This window comes from Rattus norvegicus, chromosome 6, assembly GCF_021556685.1.
Source record: "Rattus norvegicus strain SHRSP/BbbUtx chromosome 6, alternate assembly SHRSP_T2T, whole genome shotgun sequence".
NCBI classification, from domain to species: Eukaryota; Metazoa; Chordata; class Mammalia; order Rodentia; family Muridae; genus Rattus; species Rattus norvegicus.
This window is the reverse complement of record NC_141539.1, coordinates 127,499,791-127,517,874: the sequence shown is the minus strand read 5'-3', so window position 1 is coordinate 127,517,874 and position 18,084 is coordinate 127,499,791. Positions and strand designations below refer to the sequence as shown.

At 51.0% G+C, this 18,084-nt stretch overlaps 1 protein-coding gene across 5 annotated transcripts in view; it reads right to left on the bottom strand.

The window, feature by feature from the left end:
* The window catches only part of Rin3 (Ras and Rab interactor 3), a 108,876-nt gene extending 91,446 nt beyond the window's left edge, over positions 1 to 17,430 (bottom strand). For 2 of the 5 annotated variants that reach the window (XR_015621954.1, XM_087553443.1), the window contains exon 1: positions 17,147 to 17,295. Coding sequence is in view for 2 of the 5 variants with exons in the window: in NM_001414929.1 (NP_001401858.1) it covers positions 17,147 to 17,187 (41 nt within the window). In the remaining 3 variants the exon portion in view is untranslated. 5 annotated transcript variants of the gene reach the window in all.
* Positions 17,431 to 18,084: the final 654 nt, after the last annotated feature.

Here is an 18,084-nt window from a genome sequence, read left to right as displayed (position 1 = left end):
ACCAGTATCATTGAAGTGAAATCTAGGAAGTGTTTTCTGAGAGCACAAAGTGGTTGTGTTCCTGAGATAGCCAAGGTTGTACCTCATGCTGTGGCTGAACTTGGTAATGTGTAAGAGTCACCCAGGTGGTAGGGTTTTGAAGGCATGAAGGGGTCATGAAGAGCAGCTGAGGGTGGGCACTGTGAGAGGCCATGGAAGGCCATTGGTGAAGGTGCAGCCTCAGTTACATGATGGCCCAGGACTGAAGAGGTCATGAAAAGGAGTTGAGGCTTGGCACCATGAAGAGGGCCTATGAGAGGCTATTGGTGAAGCTTAGTTGCAGTGGAAGACAACAGTGTTTTGGACATGCCAGTACCATGAGATGATCACCAAGAACAACAGCAGCAATGGAGTACAGGCATCTGGAGCCTAGAAGGCAAGGTGTGTGCTACAAAAGGCAGAGCTAGAGAAGTGACCCAAGCTCTTGGAGGAGCCCAGAAGATCTTGAGTGGATCCCAGACATTGGACGGTTAGAGTTTGATTTCACTTTTGATTATGACTGTGCCATGATATTTTTCCCTCTTGAAGGAAAGAAGTATTTTAGTGGAGTCCACAGTTAAGCGACTTTGAATTTTAAAAGAGATTGGATATTTTAAAGAGATTGAAATTTTACTATGAAAGAATTTGTAAAGACTGCAGGACTCTTAAAGCTATTTAGATCTTGGGGATGAATATGAAAGTAAGGGTTGAGGCTTAATAGTGATGTATTTGTGTGTCAAGTTGACAAGGGGCCAATTGTACTGGCTGGTTTTGTGTGTCAACTTGACACAAGCCAGAGTTATCACAGAGAAAGGAGCTCCCCTTGAGGAAATGTCTCCATGAGATCCAGCTGTAAGGCATTTTCTCAGTTAGTGATAGTAGTCTTGGGTTCTATAAGACAGCAAGCTGAGCAAGCCAGAGCAAGCAAGCCAGTAACATCCCTCCAGGGTCTCTGCATCAGCTCCTGCTTCCTGCCCTATGTGAGTTTCAGTCCTGACTTCCTTTGATGATGAACAGAAATGTGATTGTGTAAGCTGAATAAACCCTTTCTTCCCTAACTTGCTTCTTGGTCATGATGTTTGTGCAAGAATAGAAACCCTGACTAAGACGCCCAGCCACATACATACACACGCAAACATACGTGAACACACACACCATGCACACATGTGCACAGATACAAAAGTGAAGGAAAATACCTTTCAGGCTTACTTGCTTCTTGCCTGTTTGGGTCTCTGTGAAACAAGGCAGAATTGGGGGTGGAGCTTACTCAAAAGCCTAGCTTATTGCCTGGTAGCATTTTGGATACCCCGAGAGAGCCAGGAGGCAGACTGGGCCAGTCTTGGGCCCCATACTTGAGGTCCCTTGCCTTCTCAGTGCTTCACAGAGTGGATCTGAAGTGTCTCCCCAAAACCCAAGAGTGAAAGGCCCAGTGTAGTAGAGTTCTGAATGAGGACTGAGAGAGGTGAAAGGTCATGAGGACTCCACCCTTATCAGCGCAGTCAGTCACTGAACTGATGGATCATTGTCCTCAGCGGCAGTGGGACTTGGGGAGTAGGGCACTTTACTTCATAAGTGTCCAGCCACCATGAGGTAAGCAACTCTAGTCCCTGCCATGGTGTTCGGCCCTGACACATAGACCCCAAAGCATCAGAGCCTGGTGATCATGATGGGAACTCTTTCCTTTGAGCTAATTCTCTTAGGTATTTTATCTGAGCAACGGAGAGCCTCAGATAAAGTAACAGTCAGATCTCTTCTCTGGAGGTAAAAAAGTAGTATCTATCCATAGTGCCAGAAGCCTATCAGAGAGAATTGTGGAATTGTATAAATGCAGAAATGTTGTCTCCTGGATATTATAAAGGTAACAGTTGAGGTTTGGTCTGTTGCTTTATATTGTGATGCTAAATACTGGCCCCCAAGGTCTGGTTGCCCCTAGGAATGAGGAGATCATCACATACACCAAGGGTTGCTATGTAACCTCGCTTCTCAATTTAAAACTCTTGGTTGAATAGAGACGCTTATAGCCAGGGGCTGGGTAGAAGAGAAGCAGGCGGAGTTTCGGTTCCCTGGGCTTGGGCTCTGAGGCAGGACCACAAGAGAGGAAGAGAGAAGGTGGAGGAAGGGAGAAGACACCATGAGGTAGGTGAATCATGTAAACATGGCCGGCAAGCCAATTAGAGTGAGAGCAGCCCAGGCAGAACATGGCATTATTAGATTAGAACTTGGGGTTATTGACAAGGAGTAGGCAAAAGAGCCATAGAGGGTTGATAACTGCCCAGCTCTGGTGCCTTCAGGCTTCTTATAATGGAAAGGTGTGCGTCTTTTATCTGGGAACTGAATCAAGGGCGGGGTAGAGACTACCAATTCATATTAAGTATTTATTTACCAGTACATGAGATGGGCTCAATTCACCCCAAACTTTAGTGAGCGGCTGCTGGTCAGTTTTCCTAGTTTGTAGTCTAGCCAGTGTTGTCTCCGGGAATCCCGTGTGATGTCAGCAGCCTAGAAGACCTATAGCACCCAGTGCAGTTCCGTGATCCATGGCCACTGAGTACTTGGACTGTGGCCAGTGCGGCTACAGGGTCACCCTCATTTAGACATGTAGAATAGCTCTATGAGGGCAGTGCTGCCCTATAGGACAAGGCAGATCTAGACTTCTCCATCAATTGACTTTTTGGTGTTTGCGCACTTGTGTTTCTTGTGATTTGTTTGTAACCAAAAGGGGACTGACAGGGAGAATCACATATTCTTACCGTATGTCACTTCCCTGAGCACAGCTCGCCTGGGAAGGCCCATCAGCCCATCAGCCCATCAGAGAAATGTCACCCTGCAGTCAATGGCTTTTCTCCTAGGAACTGCTGCAGGCTGAATGCTGGTCCTGGGCTTTAGCAGGCTGCCCCTAGCTGCCCCAGGGTTTCTGGGCTTCTATTGACCACACCTCTCCTCTACCCCCAGCTAGGTATTTCCCCCCACCCCCAGCTAGGTGCCTTCCCCCTCAGCTATGTGCCCTCCCCCCCAGCTATGTGCCCTCCCCCACCCCACCCACCCCCAGCTAGGTGCTCTCCCTCTCACCCCCAGCTAGGTGCCCTCCCCCTCACCCCTCAGCTAGGTGCCCTCCCCCACCTCACCCCACCCCCAGCTAGGTGCCCTCCCCCTCACCCCTCAGCTAGGTGCCCTCTCCCACCCCCGACCCCCGCCCCCGCTAGGTACCCTCCTTGTTTTGCTTTTCTCTTTTCCCAGGGATAGAGCTCTTGAGAAAACAGGAACAAGGAGGCTTGTGGTACAGACAGCCAGGGGCAGGGTCCCCACCCAGGCAGGCCATTCTAGCTTTGAGCAATATAGCACATGAAGTCCTCCACAGCCTGCTGTCATCCTGCCTCTGACCCTGTAAGCTGCTCATTTGGGGTCCTCATCTGGAATTGAGGTGGAAATTAAGGAACAGAACACACACACCCCTCCCGCCTCCCGTGCACTCACACAAGAGTTCAGGGACAAAACTCAGTGCAGAAGGGGACGGAGACCAGGTGCTCTACTCAGACACCTGCCTACAGTACACAGAGGAACACCAGGACCAGAGCATCCGGAGCTTGGAGATGACTTGGTAAATGGTCAGCTATGGTCAGTATTCAACTTGTGCAGCTTTGAGCAGGGTAAAAGGAGCTCTGTCCTGGAAAGGGGTCAATCTTCTTGCCTAGCCTCTGTTATTGACTTGCTGGGTGAGCTTTTTTTTTTTTTTTTCCTCCTTCCAAACCCTCTGGGAATCCAAGTTTCCTCAGCAGTCAAACAAGAAAAAGGCGCCATGCTCCCACCTACTTCAGAGGGCTACCGGAGCGCACGGGTGTCTGTGGCAGGGAAGGGAGTGTGCCTTTTACAAAGGAGCTCCCATCTCTGAACGGAAAGGTGACTCAGAACACAAGGTTGGCTTCCAGCAGCTGCTCCTCCTGGAGTCACTGATAAGCTTGAGAGTATGCAGACAGGACACATAGGCCTGTCCCCCATCTTATACAAACCACCAACGTGTCGTGTCTCCCCAGTATCTGTGACATCGAGTCACCTGGTACTCTCCCAAACAGTAGCTGTGGCCACATTTCCTCTGTCAGGTGTCATGTTATCTGTATGCCTCAGGCTGAGTATTCTCCTGCCAATTCGAAGGGAGCCACCTCCCAGCTACCTCTAAAAGTCAGTGCTGCCTGCCCTGGCCTGAAACCCATCACTCAGTTACTTCTGGTCAATATATGCCCAATTTCCCCATCAGATGTTGTAGACGCACAGATATGACTGTAGGAGGCTGGAGAATCCTGAAGACGCAGTCACAGACTGTGTGCTCTCAAACACCCATGACAAAGTCTTGCCCTATGGGATGGAATCAGGAGATGGGGCCTTTAGGAAAGGAGTATACCACGAGGGAGGGTGAAGCCTCATTGGTGGATTTTTTTCGCCTCCTAAGAGAGGCCCGGAGCATGCTGTGGCGTTTTTTCATGTGAGGACAGAGGCAGGAGAGGCTTCTGAGAAACTGAAAATGGTTCCACTGACACTGAACCTCTTGGCACTTGGATTCGGGATTTCTCAGCTTCCAAAACTGTGAGGGGGAAACCACTGTTGTTTAAACGCTGCTTTCTCTGGCATCGTCACAGCAGCAGGAGCTGGCAAGATCCTGGCTAGTGAACTTGAGGCAGGGAGAGGTACTGAGGTTGGGGAGAGTCAGAGCTGTAGGAAGAGACTTGGGGTATCTGCTCCAGACACCCATTTCATGTGCCCCTGGAATTCCAAGTACAGTATAGCCTGAGGGTATCAGAGGACTGACTGGCACGTAGGGGCCTGACATCCTTTGTGTGCCTTCTAGATAGAATGACACCCTGCAGCGGAGTTGGGATGGTGGGGAGGCTCAAATGGCAGTCCAGCTGGGACCCAAGGCATTCCTAGATCTAGGGAGGCGTCAAGTGTGGGCCTCAGGGGAGGCACAATGATACTGAATTCAGGAGATTGGTGGATAAGCAGAGGCTCTGGCTGGGATGGAGCTCAACTCTGGTCCAGAGGCACCACAACTCCAGCTTTGGAGGGCAGTGACAATGGGGAGGACTCTTGGCAGTCACCAGAAGTAGATCCTCAGGATGTAAGCTGGGGTTATAAGGGCGTGGCTGTGGGTGATAAGAATCCATGCTCCGGTCTCAGTAACACACAAATATCCACACCCTGGACGATTTATTAGAGTTGCAGAGCAAAAGCCACTGACTACAGACATTCTCAGAAACTGGCCTTCCTAAGTCCGAGACTTAAGTGGAGGCGAGGGAAGCCCTAGGCCCTAGACAGGGCCTAAAGGACAGTGTGTATTTTTCCAGGCAGACTATAGATAAAGTAGACACCCCTCACCCTGGAGACTTATGAGGGAGGGAGCTGGCAGGTGCTGGTGGGCGTATGCCCATTGGCTAGATTCTCCTAGCTCCTATGAATACTGAGAGCTAATAGTAAACCCTGTTCTCAGGGACTCTGGACCAGCCTAAGCCTTGGCTGTGTGCTTCTGAGTGAATACACACCCTTCATTCATTACCACCAAACACCACAGGCCGAGGCATCGCAGTTCATGCCTGAAGGAAGCTTGCAGCACCCACAGACCTTTCCAAGATACCTCAGGGTCACCTCGTGCTTAGGAGCACAGCATTTCAGTGTTACTGGGGTCATTTGCAACAATAAAATGACAACAATGATGACGACAATGACGAAGATGACGACCACCACACCACCACCACCACCACCAACAACAACAACAACGGAAAAAGCACAAAGGTGTGGAACACACATGCTATGAGGGATGCTCTGACAAGGATATGTCTGCAGTATGGGGTGGAGAGGCTGACTGCTCTCCTGTCAGAGGACTGATAGCTCTTGACAGGCACTCCGAGAAGACTTAGGGAGCTGCAAGCATGGACTTGGGGGTTGCACATGAATTTAACCCAGGAGCCAGATTTTCAAACAGAAGCCATGAAGTGAGGAGATCCACTGGCCATGTCCCTGTGACATGATACCAATTATTGGCCATTGTGACCCTGGGGAAACTAAAACCCCTCCACACAGAGCCTGGACTGGCTCCCTGAGGAGAAAGAGGGTACACTGGGGAGGACATTAGCGGCAGCGGTAGGAACCTTTCCCAGCCTCCAAACTTGGTGGGGAGGAGGGTTCCTCCAAGAAGCACATGCTTAGACCTCCTCCCCATTCGCAAATGAAGGGGTCCTGAGCCTTGTGAGCTGACACTGTCGGAGGACTGTGAGACCACCCGCCACTTGCTTCCTTTGGTGCTTAGCACCTGGGGCCTCTGCATCTTCACGCTTTTACAGAGGAAGCAGAGGCCAAAGAGGACAAGCATCCATCCCAAGGATTCGGAGCAAGTCTAAGTGGACCGTGGACCAGAACTACAACGCCAGTTTGTACAAGGCACAGCAATGCTATCAACTGGGTTACTGCCAGAAGGCAGAGGGACAGGGTCGTGAGAGGGAGCTTCAGCAGGACACGTCCCAGAACACCTACTTTGTGTTCAACACTGTTCAGACACACATTAACTCAAAACATCCAACGACTCCGCGGGTGAGGAACAGTTATGACTTCACTTGTACAATGAGGAAACTGAGGCAGAGATGGGTCCTGCCTGCCTGCTCCATGCCCTGCTTCTCTGACCACAGTGTGCCGGCCTCACCGAGAATGTACTGCGCCATTGCTGCTGCCCTTGTTCCTGAGGAGTTGTCTGGGAAGGAGGCAGAAGGGATTCTGCCCAATTGAAGTCGTGCATACATGGCTCCTGTCAGGTCCCATGCACTTTCCCTCCTAGAGACACTTGAGGCAACCCCACAGTATCACGGCTCCTCTACCAAGATCTGGTTCAGATCCTGAGCCTTGGTTGTCCCAGACTACTGTAGTAGCTCCCACAGCTGGGTTCACTCACCCTCTTTAACTAGCAGCCCGGATGCAGCCACGTTAGTTTCCGCTATGGAACTCTGGGCGCAGACATCTGAGGTACCTGCAGCTTGTGGTCCCCCAAACTGGAAGTAACCTGTTGGACTGTGAGGGGCCTGGACTCACAAGCCAGCAGCATACCAACACAGTAGGATCCCAAGTGAAAACAGGAAATGCTTACTGAGCCCCACAGCAGCCCAGAGGGCCTCAAATTCATCAAGCTTCAGCCTGGTTTACAGAGGGCACACTGGGTCCATTCATAGGACCCTAGTCCAAGGAAAACTGAAGGGCATAGAAGTGAGCCGTTACAAGCCTGGGTGGGACCATGGGAGCTGGCGTCCTTCACTCCTGGGGTCGAGTGCCCTCCAAGCCCCAGGATGCAAGCTCCTCCCCAGCCCTGGCCACTGTCCCTTGGCTCATGTTTCCTCTGGGCCGAGTATCCTGATTAGTGTCTTTGGTTGGAGTCCCAACAGTCAACAGAGTGCCTCTGTGAAAATTAAAGCAAGGTGCTCTTTGCCTCTCCCCAGAAGCAGGCCAAGCCCACCCCACCTCCCACACAGCTGTCCTGACACTCTGCTTTGAACAAAATGCAATTTCCTCCCCCCTCCCCCCACGGTTGCTTCGTCAGCCATGCGAGGCTGAGTTGTGAACCTGCACAGCGCTGTATAACAGAGTCTCGAGAAGGCTTGACACATCCCAGAGCACAAGGCTTTGCAGTCAGACAGCAAAGCCAGAATAAATAGCCAGAGCTTTCAGTGAAATTTAAAACTCGCTCGCCTGTGATCTAGTCCTGGAGGGAGAGCTCTCTCCTCTCCTCTCCCCCTTTTTCCTTTCTGCCTCCTCTGAGGACAAGGACTTGAACATAAAACAGTTTCGTGGGGTAGAAATTGTAGTAGAAAAGTAGGAGCCTCTGCGATTTAAACAAAATGAATATGCGTTCCTCTCTCATATGAGGAGACTCATGGAACTCTGGGTAAACGATCTAGACTGACAACAGTGCTTTATGTTTTGGGACCCTAGCCGTAATTGTTCTCCCATCCCCTACAGCCTCTACATTTCTGTTTACCTCAGAAACCAAGATGGCTGCCCCAGCTCTAGCCAATGCATTCCAGTCAAGGAAACACAAATCCTTTCCTCGTAAGGGTATCTTTGAGCAAATTTCAATCCCTACGTACACCCTTTATCAAATGACTATATCTACTAGCAAGAAAATTGGGAAACATTTGGCCTAAAAGTCATACACACTGAAAATGCAGGGGCTAACCATGAAGTTCTGTTTTACCTCTCACCTCAAATTCAGATTCTTGGATAGAGATGAAGAGCTACTCTCAAGGAAGTTCGTCTAAACCTTAGACCTGCACACATGTTCAAAGGTTTCGATCAACACATAAGAGACTTGGAATGATGTCAAGCAGTCATCGCAGAAAATGACTAAACTGACTCTGCCCATTAAATGACCATAACATGGTTAGCAAGATGGCTCAGAGGGTGAGGGCACCTGGTACCAAGCTTGACAACCTGCGTTCCATTTCCAGGATCCACATGAAGGGAAGAATGGACTCCAGAAGCTATCCTGATCCCTGCCTGTGCACATACATACACACCTGTGCACCCTGGCACATACACATAATGTAATTATAAAAGAATGTTACATTGTAGGGTGCCACAAAGGTTAGCAGGCAATACACATCCCTAGTACATGTAGAAACATAGAAGTAGGAAGTAACCCTTCGTGCAAAAAAAGGGGAACACAAGTCACCATGTGCATAAAGATTAAAATGATACAAGAACATGTTTTGTCTGGGAGCAGACTTAGACAAATATTTGAGGCTTTCAATTTCATTATTCTTGTCCATCTTCCAATTTTTAAAGTATATAATAAAAACTGAAAATCAATAGTACCCACATGTGTAATAGTGTGTATGTGTGCACGTGAACACAGAGTTCCTAATGGTCTCCCAGCCCCAGGGCTGAGAACATAGTCTCTGGTTGCCATGACAATACTGTGGGAGCTGGGATTGCCACCCTATTAGCAGCGTGGGAGGAAGAAGGTGCTATTGCAGCTACAACATCTTACCCAGCACGGTTGAGCCACTAAGTGGAGGAGCAGACCTGTGGTGTGTATCATCATGGGAAATAAAAGCCAACTCTTCTACAGAGAGCCAAGTGGAACCCCCTCCATGCCTTCACATATAACACCTTCTCCTGCCCCCACACCAGACTGCAGGGTTCCACACACATGACCTGTTTGTACCAACCTTTCAGCTTCCCACTCAAGTCACCTCCTAATTGAATTCCTTTCTCTATATTCTCAATCCCAGCAGTTAATACATGCTTGCCCTTCGAAACTCAACTCCAGTGCCATTGCTGCCAGACCCTCCCAGCTCATCACAGTCAACGTAGGCACCACCTGGCACCTTTGTGTACGGTGCTTTGTATGCACTTCAGCTGTGTACACGCCTTTCATGTTCCTTAGTGGGTGAACTGGACATGTCTAGAGGTCCAACTGTTCAGGGAGTAGCTAGATGGATAGAGATAAACTGAAGAATGAATGGAAACATAAATAGAAGAATATGTGGATGGACAGATGGGTGGATAGATGGATGGGTGAGTTGATGAATGGATGAATGGGTGAAGAGATGAATAGATGGATGGATGAATGGACAGACAGATAAATGAGTGTAGAGATGGATGGATGGATGAATGGACAAATGAGTGAATGTAGAGAGGGCACACAGATGGACTGGACTTCTGGCTTGATGTTGTATGAATAAACACACATACAGGATGGGCAGACAGGTGGTAAGTAGCTGGCTGGTGGTAGAAGGATGATGGGTGGATGATGGATAGGTTGACAGACGGTAGATAGACAGACAGCTGGCTGGACGGATGCCTGGGTTAGCAGATGGATGAGTGGACTGGTAGCAGGACAGCTGGCTAGCCGTAGGAGAATGGGTTGGTGAGTGAACAGGAAGGTATTTACTGACTGAAGAATGCCAGGATATATTTTAGAAGGAGGCTGTACCTAACACGTACAGCAGGAAGATAATGTCAGTGTCTATCAGCAGCCATACTTAGCTGCCCCTCTCTAAACTTAACGTCCTAGACACATCCACATGGCCAGCCTCTGACACTGACTGAGAGGGAGGAAACCAGACATTAGTATGAAGTAAGAACTGGATAAATCCTGTCTTGATAGCTGAACCATTAGCCAGAGACCATCAGACTGAACACACAGTCAGGCTTACTCTTTCATCAGCCTCTGAGCCCCAGGGAGCCTGCAGAGGAGGGCTTCCCAGTGCCTGTGGGGTCTCCCTTGCTGGACCAGCCCACCCCACTTCCCAGTAGGTCTTTCAGAAAACAGGCTCCTCCTATAGGCTCTACTATCCCCACTGGGCCCCACTCACTAGTGTACACAACTTAAGTCTCATCTCTTACTAGGGAATAACAAGGTCTTGGCTTGTTTGAAGATCCCAGAGTCATCAACAACAAGAAGCCAGCTTCCCTGTAGGGAACTGTCTAATAGGACAGCCCCTCTAAGGTCCCATATCTCCCCACCCCTCCCTCTGTCTCATGGATTTTTTTTTCCTTTCCAGGCCAGAACTGGAGGTCTCTCAGTCCATCTGGTCTTGACTGGGAAGATGCAGCCTTGCCCCAGAGCCTGGGGCCAACGCTTTATAGGATGTGGCCTGAGCTCACTGTAGCTACCTCAGGTACAGACAGGCCCTGACCACAACCACTTCAGAGGAAGGCAAACTTTTATGAAAGGAACTAAGATTCTGTCTCAGGCTGACACATTCTTTTAAATGTACTGACAGTGTGGGGCATCCCAGGAGTTGGAGAGATAGCATGAGGGGCTCTGTGACCACTGGCATTGTTTCCACTTTGGTACAGCTCTAGACAGTCTTGATCCAGGGGAGAGGAGGGAAAAGGAATTATGTGAAGTAGAAATCAAGATATCCAGATTCTTCTGTGAAAAGCTAAGGCTGACAGCCTGACAGAGTCCAAAGAGCCCTTCTGTCTGTGTTGTTGATATCCGAAGAAAGCTTCTTTTGGCCTGTCCATCTCTCTCTTCTTCATGGGCACTCTCACATGCTAATGGAGATGGAGGACAGTCACTTCCTGGTCTCCTATACAGGGGCTAACTGACATGAAGAAGGGCGTGTGGTGAGGAGGACTCACTCTGGCAGGGAGTCAGAAAATCCTTGGACCTCCATCTTCCCACCCTGGCAAAGGTTGATGTCGCAGATCACAATGTAGACAACTGAAGGTTGTTGGGACCTCCTGACTGTCTTTACTCACTTGGAAGTCACTCAGACTGGCTTGATGCTGTCCCTCACCAGAGAAGCCCTCCCATCCCCCATCAGTCATGGAGTCCCACTAGGAAACTTCTGGCCTTATCCACGAGAGCTTTCAAACTCAGCTCCTTTTTAAGACCAGTTTTATTAAATAAACCCACAGTATGAGAAAGCATTTCCTCCCAGCTGCTTGGACAAAGAGGTGACCCAGAAGCCTCTTTTCTGCGTCTGTCTTTGTTTCTTGGGAAAGTAAATTGTATATTCTAGACTATTCTGTGAACCACCTTTCTCGCCATTGTCAGGAAGAAGCACCCCCTGCCTACTCTGTGGTGTACCCTAGTTTTATTGCAGGACTCATTCCCACTGACTCCGCACTGGGGAAATTACAGGATATCCTTGGAGCACCAGCTCAGAGGTGAGAGCTTACTAATTTGGGGACCAGAGCCACAGAGAATTGCTTCCTAGGAAACCAGTCCCCAAACTTGAGAGGGATAAGACCTCAGGATGCCCCTTAGCTCTACAGAGGACCTACTATGTGCCCATCCCTAAACAGCCTCTAGATCTTTAGTCTCCCTTAACCTGAAACCACTCCCCAACAATAGCATCTTGAAATTCTGAGTTTCTCTGAGTTCAGAGACCTACACTTGGAACCTTAGGAGGCAGCCAGGGCCCCTAGCACTTGCACCCCAGCTTACCCTCAGACTCAGGAGATGTTCCACTCTGCCCCATGCCTGGGAAGGGCCCATAACAGTTAAGGCAGTTGAGGACCATGGGAGAAAGGGGCTCAGCTGGGTCCCGTTCAGTGTCCTGGGTATCCAGACATCTCTGCCTTCCACACTAGGGAGGATGTAGAAGCTGGGGTCACCATCTGCTACAGAAGGAAATCACCCCACCCTGTAGTCTAAACTCCCTTGAGGGGCCTTTTAAACAGGTGAACATGCTCCTGAGGGGGACAAGAGCCTGGAAGGACATGCTGCTCTCCCTGCCTAGCCTGAGAGTTCTCCAAAGGAGCTGAAATAGCCTCCCTCTTTCTTTTCGGCAACATTGTATCAGAAAACCCACTGAAGTTGTGGTTTTGATCCTTAGGTTCATCAGTGGGGGAGAGTTCCATGGTCCAGACCTCCCTCAGGGACAAAGCAGTGTAACTTCCTGATTCTAAAAATAAAAGGCAGGTTCTGGGCAGTCCCGGCCTTGAATGAAAGATCAAGAATTGGTTGTCAGATCAGTACTAATCCACTGTGCTGGCTAATTTTATGTCAGTTGGACACAAGTTAGAGTCATTTTCAAAGAGGGAACCTCAGTTGAAAAAAAAAATGCCTCCACCAGATTGGCCGATGATGCATTTTCTTAATTGATGATTGATATTCGAGGGTCCAGCTCACTGTGGGCAGGCTGAGCAAGTCATGAGGAAGAAGCCAGTCAGAGCACTCCTCCATAACCTCCAGTTCCTAAGCCAACTCTCATTGACAGACTGTGCTGCAGCAGTATGAGATGAAATTAACCTTTTCCTCCTCAAGCTGCTTTCGGTCACAGTGTTTTATCACAGCAACAGAAGCCCCAAATAAGTCTCCCATTAACTGGGAACAACAAGTTGACTCATAATGACTTATTCCCAATGAGGAGCTGATAGAGGGGCACTCTTGAATTTCAGAGGTTCTCCTAGATACCCTCCCCTATGCCTGGGTTCTCTCTACGCACATAACTCTCTCAAACACCCGCAGTGGCCAGACAGTCCTCCATAGTCCTGTACCTTTCTCATCAATCTCCCCTGGGCCAAGGTCTGTCTTCTTTTTCCAAAGTCAGTGGAGAAGCTATAGGCTCCTCCATTCCTGCGGAGTGCAGCGCTATGCCTTGCCTTCCCTTCCAGACCTTCTGAGGAGCCTGACTCCAAGCCTTTCTAGGCTCCTCTCTTCTCCAAATCTGCTCTCCCTCCCTTCTCTGTGGCTGCCTGCCAGTTCAGCTCATTTGTCATTGTCTAGTGACATGAACCAAGGGATGATTCACTGGCCATGACAGGTGGAACCTGGGGGAGGGCCTGAGGGGGAAAATGGCAGTCACCCTGGGACCCTGAAGGCCAGCTCCCACTCCTTCTGCGGACCAGTTGAGGGAGGTGGAGAGTGGTGAGGGAACTGCTTCTCAAATCATGCCGGCTTCTGCTCCAGCAGAGACACTGTATATAGGTTTCTTCAGTTGTGATTTCTGAACCCCATCTGTGTTAAAATACAAGTGCCTCATAAGATCTTAAGTTTTCTGTACAGACACTGGTGCCCAGGACAGGCAGGCATCAAGAGAAAGGCAAGTCCAGGAGGGGCACAGGCCTCCATGCCATGCTAACTGCACCCCTCCCCCACATCCCTAGTAAGAAAACCCTTCATTGTCCCAGGCCAGGGTCTCTGTCAGTTAAGTCTACCTGAGGACAGCAGATCTTGGAAGCCAAGAAGCCAGAGACAGCAGTAGAGCTGTAGGGGTTAAGGCTGTGCTCTGTGCACCTCAGCCTGGAAGACCTCCCAGTCTCAGAGCCTGGAGAGACTAAGGACGCCTCTGCAGAGCCTGTGCCAGGTCAGGTCAGAGGCCCAGGAGACCCAAGTCCACCTTCTTCTTGCAGGATCTCTGTTGCCTCATGGTGACATCGAGCACAGATTGGGTCAGGAACAGTTGTTCCAAGAGAGGAATCCTTTTACAATCTTAAGTAAACCCTTGATGTAGCAAACTTAGGAAAATGCACTGGATGTGCTTGCCAGAGCTGGGAGGTGTTGGGTGCCTGCCAGGTCTCCCCTGAGCCTTGGAACTTCCAGCTCTTACGAGCTCTGAGGGCTACCATTACCTAACCGGCCCCCCCAACCCCCACCCCACAAAGACTCCACACAGTTGGGCGTCTGAGCCCGGGCTGTAGCCTTCCACCATCTCGGCTTCTCCTGTAGTTGTCCCTTTTCCTCAATTCTATTTGTCTAACATCGATCCATCAACAAAGTCTGTCAGCCTAACTTCTTGTACCTCAAGTGTCCATCCTGGCTACACCTCGCTACCTGACTACCATAGGGTCCCCCACCCCCACCCCCTAGCCACTGTCTGTCTACCAACAGTCTGTCACCCGCTATGAAAACCTCTGCTGGGCCCTGAGAACTCACCAAAGACCTCCCAACCCCTGCAAGCCCCTGCTTTCGGCAGCGCTGGCTCCTGCTAACCACATTGCCCCACCCCTTAGAATGTTTTAGATTTTCTTAACCTCTGCTGAATGTCCTCTCTTCCCAGTGACCTCTTCTGACCACATACCTAGAATGCTCTGAGGATTCCTCATGCCCAATTTATGTTCCCTGAGAACACCAGCCAGAGGACAGAGAATGCTTTAGAATGAATGGCGGAGCCTAGCACAGTGGGTGGAAAAACATGGCTGCAGCCAAATGTAGCCAGCAACATCTTCTCTTTTCCCAGCCAGCTGTTTAAATAAGAAGCAGACTTTGCATTCTAGGACGCAGAACACAAGAGACTCTCCTGGCTGCTTGGAGGTGGCAGTCCTCAGCTATCTGAATGTCTCTCACTCTCCTGGCTGCTTGGAGGTGGCAGTCCTCAGCTATCTGAATGTCTCTCGCTCCAGAAAAAAGAAGGTTCTGGGCCAGTAGGCACAAGGAGACTCACAAAGCTTTCAGGACCAGCCCTAGTGGCAGCTGGCCTAGAGGGTGATTTGGGGTAAAAGGTCCCTGAGTATTTAGATGTGAGGCTCAGGGACGGGGTGTTGTAAAGTACTTGAAAGGGACCAGCCCCTGAGCAGAGACCAAGGCCATTAGAAGAAGCAGAGCCATCAGTAAGAGGCACTCTTCAGTTGCGGTGTGCAGAGGGTAGCCCCAGATGGCACGCATGATGGCCTGAGGCTGACTCTCCATAACTCATGTAAAAGCCAGGCATTGGGGTAAGCAGGGCACAGACGGGTGGACCCCTGCAGCTTAGTGGTTAGGCAGTCTAGCTGAATTAGTGAGGTCCAGGTTCAGCGAGAGACTGTCTCAAACAAACAAACAAACAAAAAAACCCCAAAACCAAACCAAAACAGAAAAAACCCAGAGGCCAAGGGTGGCTGAAACACACACACACACACACACACACACACACACGTTCACACATACCATCCCCACCCCCCAAAACACAGACACCACAATTGATCCAATCCAATTGCATCGAGGGAGGGGTTATAGGACTCTGGAGTTTCAGATGAGGCCGATCACCCAGTTGGCAAAAGGAAGGGTCCCACCCAACAGATGACAGTGATGCTAATCACAATAGCTGCTGAGGATGTCTCCTCTCAGCCAATCCACGAAATGCTTTCTACCAATTTAACCCTCAAAAACAACCTGTGTGTGAAGAGTTAGTGACTACTGATTATCCTTGTAAGTAAACCGAGGCACAATCAAATCACTGGTACAGGCATGCAAACAAGGAAAGGCGGGAGGAATAGGTCAGGCCAGGCCATCCTTGGGGAAAATGGGGAAGTAGATGAGATCAGAATCTGATTCCTCACCCTCCTTTTCTAACTGGCTTTACCTTCCCATCCAGAGTATAGCTGATACTTGCTCCCAGGAGACCCCTTCCGCATCGGAATTCCCAGTTTCCCAGCAGATGACATTTGTCTCAGTAGAGACAAGGAAAGCATCAACACAGAATTTCCGGGCTGTGGCTGTAGCTGGGATTGGGGGTAGGAGGACAGAGGCAGCCAAATCGAATCTTCACTACTTAAGGGCCCCTGATAGGACACTCCCAGTCCCTCCTATCTGAATGGAGGCCAGTTACATCCTACTGTCCCCAAACCCCGGAGGGCACAAGATGAGTACTGATAACTTTTTTGTTCCAAAGAGTGGAGGCTCAAAGAGATGAGGTCACAGAATTAAAACAGGCAGCCACGGGAATTCACTCGGGACCAGGCCCGGGACTTTTAAACGGAAATACAAAGTATGGTACTCCAGAGTCTCCTATCATCTGCTGCACCTCAGAAAGTCCTGGCTTTTACAGAAACTGCTTCCTGCTGACCCTTCCTGAGCTCTTCTCATGACTGGGTGGGATGACAGGACATTCCCAGCGGTGTGCAGCTCTGGGCAGTGGCCAAGGTCTCGAGGTGGGGGTGGGGTGGGGTAGGGAAGAGCACAAAAGTAGGAATCCCTCCCGAATGGCTGTCCCCAAGCCATTTAGTTCCACACACTTCATACTGCATCTGCGTCTGGGGGATCCCGCCAATCATTTGCACCCAAGCACCTTAGATCCTCCTCGCACACAGGCTCTGTGAAGGCCAGTCCAAAGGTCACTGTCCCCAGCTGATTCAGCAGGGTGGCAGATGGGATCCCGGCAGCGCCTCAATCCAGGCAGAAAGTTAGCTGCTGGATGGGCCTGCCTAAAGTTTTAAGTGCTTCTTATCTACTACCCTACTCCTCACCCCCATCCTGGCCCCAGGACCCAAGGACGCAAGCTGGAGCTCAAGCAGAGCAGCGGTGCACCATGGTGCATGGGGCTGACTGGGCTGGGGTAGCGAGTGCTTGCATCCAAAGTTCAGCCCTGGCTGGAGCCATGTCTACACAGATACCCTGGGCTCGAACATACTCTTACCAAACCCGCCCAGACGCACAGCGTGCGCGGCTTTTCCAGTTAACAAAGTCTGGGTTTGAAAGTTTGGCTAAGTGCGGCAGTCGCCAAGGCCGCCCCCTTTCCTTGCAGAACCCAGGTCCGGTCTTGGTCCCTACTGGGGGATCGCGCGGGGGGTGGGGTGGGGGCGCTCATTTCAGCATGACACCCACGATGTCCCATAGCCCAGAGCACTATCCGGGGCACCCAGGGCTCTAGGGGACCAAGCTGAGCAAAGGGCAGGACGCGGGCCACCTCGGGAGCGACGGGCACGGGTTGCCACTTACCCGGCAGGGTGGGCGCTCGCGGGAGCCTCGGCGCGTCGCATCGTGGGGCGGGCGATTGGGGACGCGGCGACCTCCGCGTGGCGCTGGCGCTGTCCCTCGCCGAGGGCCGGGCCGGCCGCCGCCGCCAGCCGCGCGCCCAGTGGGGAAGCGCGGAGCCGCTGCCTTCCACTTCCTGGATCGCAGCGCGCGGGGCTTGCAGGAAGAGGCCGGCCCTGGTGGTCAAGGGTTTTTTGTCAGAAGCCATTCGGCCGCGGCTGCTCGCAGCAGGGAGCCCCCTGGGGCGCGCGGAAGCCCGGCCGCGCCCCTGGGGCCGGGCCTGGAGGCGGGCGGTGCCGGGGTCGAGGACAACACGAACTGTGGCCGCCCAGAGCCTGCGAGGAAAACTCACAGGAAAGTTTCCAAGTTGGCACCGGGCAGCGTGGCCCTTAAGGGCCGGCAGGTGACGAGGCCCAGGGCCCGAATGAGACCTCTTACATCCCAGGGGGAACCACGACCCTCGCCCACTCCTGTTCCCAAGGCGGGCTACCACCTTCACGTCCCGACAGGTGGCCGTGCTATCTCTCTCTCTCTTTGATGCCTCCTCTGTTGAGAAGCTCACTATTTAACAAGGCAGATATCATGCACCAAGCCTAACATCTAAGGCACCTGTGCTAGATTCAACAGCCAGACAGAGGCTGAAGGAGAAAACCTACCAGTTTACACAACAGCTGCGAGGTGTGAGGCCTCTTCTTTAAGTGCCAGACACTCAAAAATGTCTCCTGAGCCAGCTAAGCCCGTGAGACCAGGTAATAGCGCACCTCAAATGTCACCTTGTCTAATTCATTCTCAGTCTGGGCATTATTTAGACAACTGGGGACAGATGAAATGTTGTGTGCTTGGGACTGTCTTGTCTTGTACATTTTAGAAGTAACCCAGTTTCCATCCACGTCCTTGGCTTC